Below are 1,768 nucleotides of genomic sequence, written 5' to 3' on the forward strand. Positions count from 1 at the left end.
TTTTAATGGACTTCAGAGACCCCTTACCACATTGGGACAAATATGGGAAAAGACGCCATCTGATGTAAAGGAAAAGAATAAAAGGGATTAATACAGAGTTTCCTATTAGAAACAACAGAAATGGAAAAAAATGGTAAAGGGAAAATTTCCTCCAAGAATCTCAGACAGTTGACTTTAATTGGGTCAAAATATGTGACCTGATGCTACTCCTTAAGGGATCTGGACAACCAGCCTGAAGAGGGAGAAAAAGGGGCTAGTAGGACAAAGACAAAAAAGGACTCCTTCATCTCAAAATGCTACAACTGTCCCTCTTACATTTCAGTTCCAAATGTTCTCAGCTGCCCAGAACATCATGACTTCTGATGCTGCACACCTCTGATTGGCCATCCCCAGCAGAGGTCAGAAGCGCCATGGGGAACCACACCACACTCACCGAGTTTGTCCTGCTGGGGCTCTCAGATGCCTGTGAGCTGCAGATGCTCATCTTCCTGGCACTCCTCCTGACCTACCTCCTCACTCTATTGGGGAATCTCCTCATCGTGATCATCACCCTCATGGACAGGCGCCTGCACACCCCCATGTACTACTTCCTCCGCAACTTTGCTGTCCTGGAGATCTGGTTCACCTCAGTCATCTTCCCCAAGATGCTGACCAATATCCTAACTGGACACAAGACCATCTCTTTAGCAGGTTGCTTTCTCCAGTTGTTCTTCTATTTCTTCCTGGGCACCACTGAGTTCCTTCTCCTGGCGGTGATGTCCTTTGACAGATATGTGGCCATATGCAACCCCTTGCGTTATGCCACCATCATGAGCAAAAGGGTCTGTGTCCAGCTGGTTCTTTCTTCATGGTTGGCAGGATTCCTTCTCATCATTGTTCCAAGTTTCATCCTATTTCAGCAGCCATTCTGTGGCCCCAATATCATTAATCACTTCTTCTGTGACAGCTTTCCACTCCTGGAACTCATATGTGCAGACACAAGTCTGATAGAGCTTCTGAGTTTTATTGAGGCCATTTTCACCTTACTAGGCACTCTATCTGTGACAGCCACCTGCTATGGACATATCCTCCACACCATCCTGTGCATCCCCTCAGCCAAGGAGAGGCAGAAAGCCTTCTCCACCTGCTCCTCTCACATCACTGTTGTGTCTCTCTTCTACGGAAGCTGCATCTTCATGTATATCCGGTCGGACAAGGGTGACCAGGGGGAAGATAGAAACAAGGTGGTGGCTTTGCTCAACACCGTGGTGACCCCGATGCTCAACCCCTTCATTTACACCCTGAGGAACAAACAGGTGAAGCAAGTGTTTAGGGAGCAGATGAACAAGCTCTTCTTATAAAGCTGTGGAACCAAGAGGCTGAAGCTAGGATTCCCAGACAAGCTAAGGGAATATCAGGCCCCTGTAAGAAATCAAGACTTTCCCCTTCAGAAAAAGCTCTGATGACATGTTTCTAGGATGCCAGTCACCTTGCAATGCATCATAAACATAGAAGCTGTTGGATCCTCAAGGCATTTTTCTTAATTATCAGATTTAAATATTTCTGTTCATTCTATCTGTGTCTGCCTGACTTACCAACAGAATACAACAAGCTCTTTGAGGTCAGAGACTAGCTCTATAATTCACCATTAGGCTCAAGCACCAAACCACTGTCATACACCATATAAAGACTCAGTAAGTGCTTGCAGAGTGATTGATTGCTTTGTGTCTGTTTCTCCAGAGGAGAGGAGAACTGTCCTCTGTTAGCATCATCTTCATTTCACACTTAT

The 1,768-nt window shown here is 45.9% G+C and overlaps 1 protein-coding gene across 1 annotated transcript; it reads left to right on the forward strand.

The window, feature by feature from the left end:
- The first annotated feature begins 362 nt into the window (after nt 1–362).
- On the forward strand, nt 363–1,340 carry OR6E1G (olfactory receptor family 6 subfamily E member 1G). The gene has a single exon (XM_005603386.3). The coding sequence runs from the start codon at nt 363–365 to the stop codon at nt 1,338–1,340; it is 978 nt and encodes a 325-aa protein (XP_005603443.3).
- Nucleotides 1,341–1,768: the final 428 nt, after the last annotated feature.

The sequence above is a fragment of the Equus caballus genome, chromosome 1 (genome assembly GCF_041296265.1).
Source record: "Equus caballus isolate H_3958 breed thoroughbred chromosome 1, TB-T2T, whole genome shotgun sequence".
Lineage (NCBI taxonomy): Eukaryota > Metazoa > Chordata > Mammalia > Perissodactyla > Equidae > Equus > Equus caballus.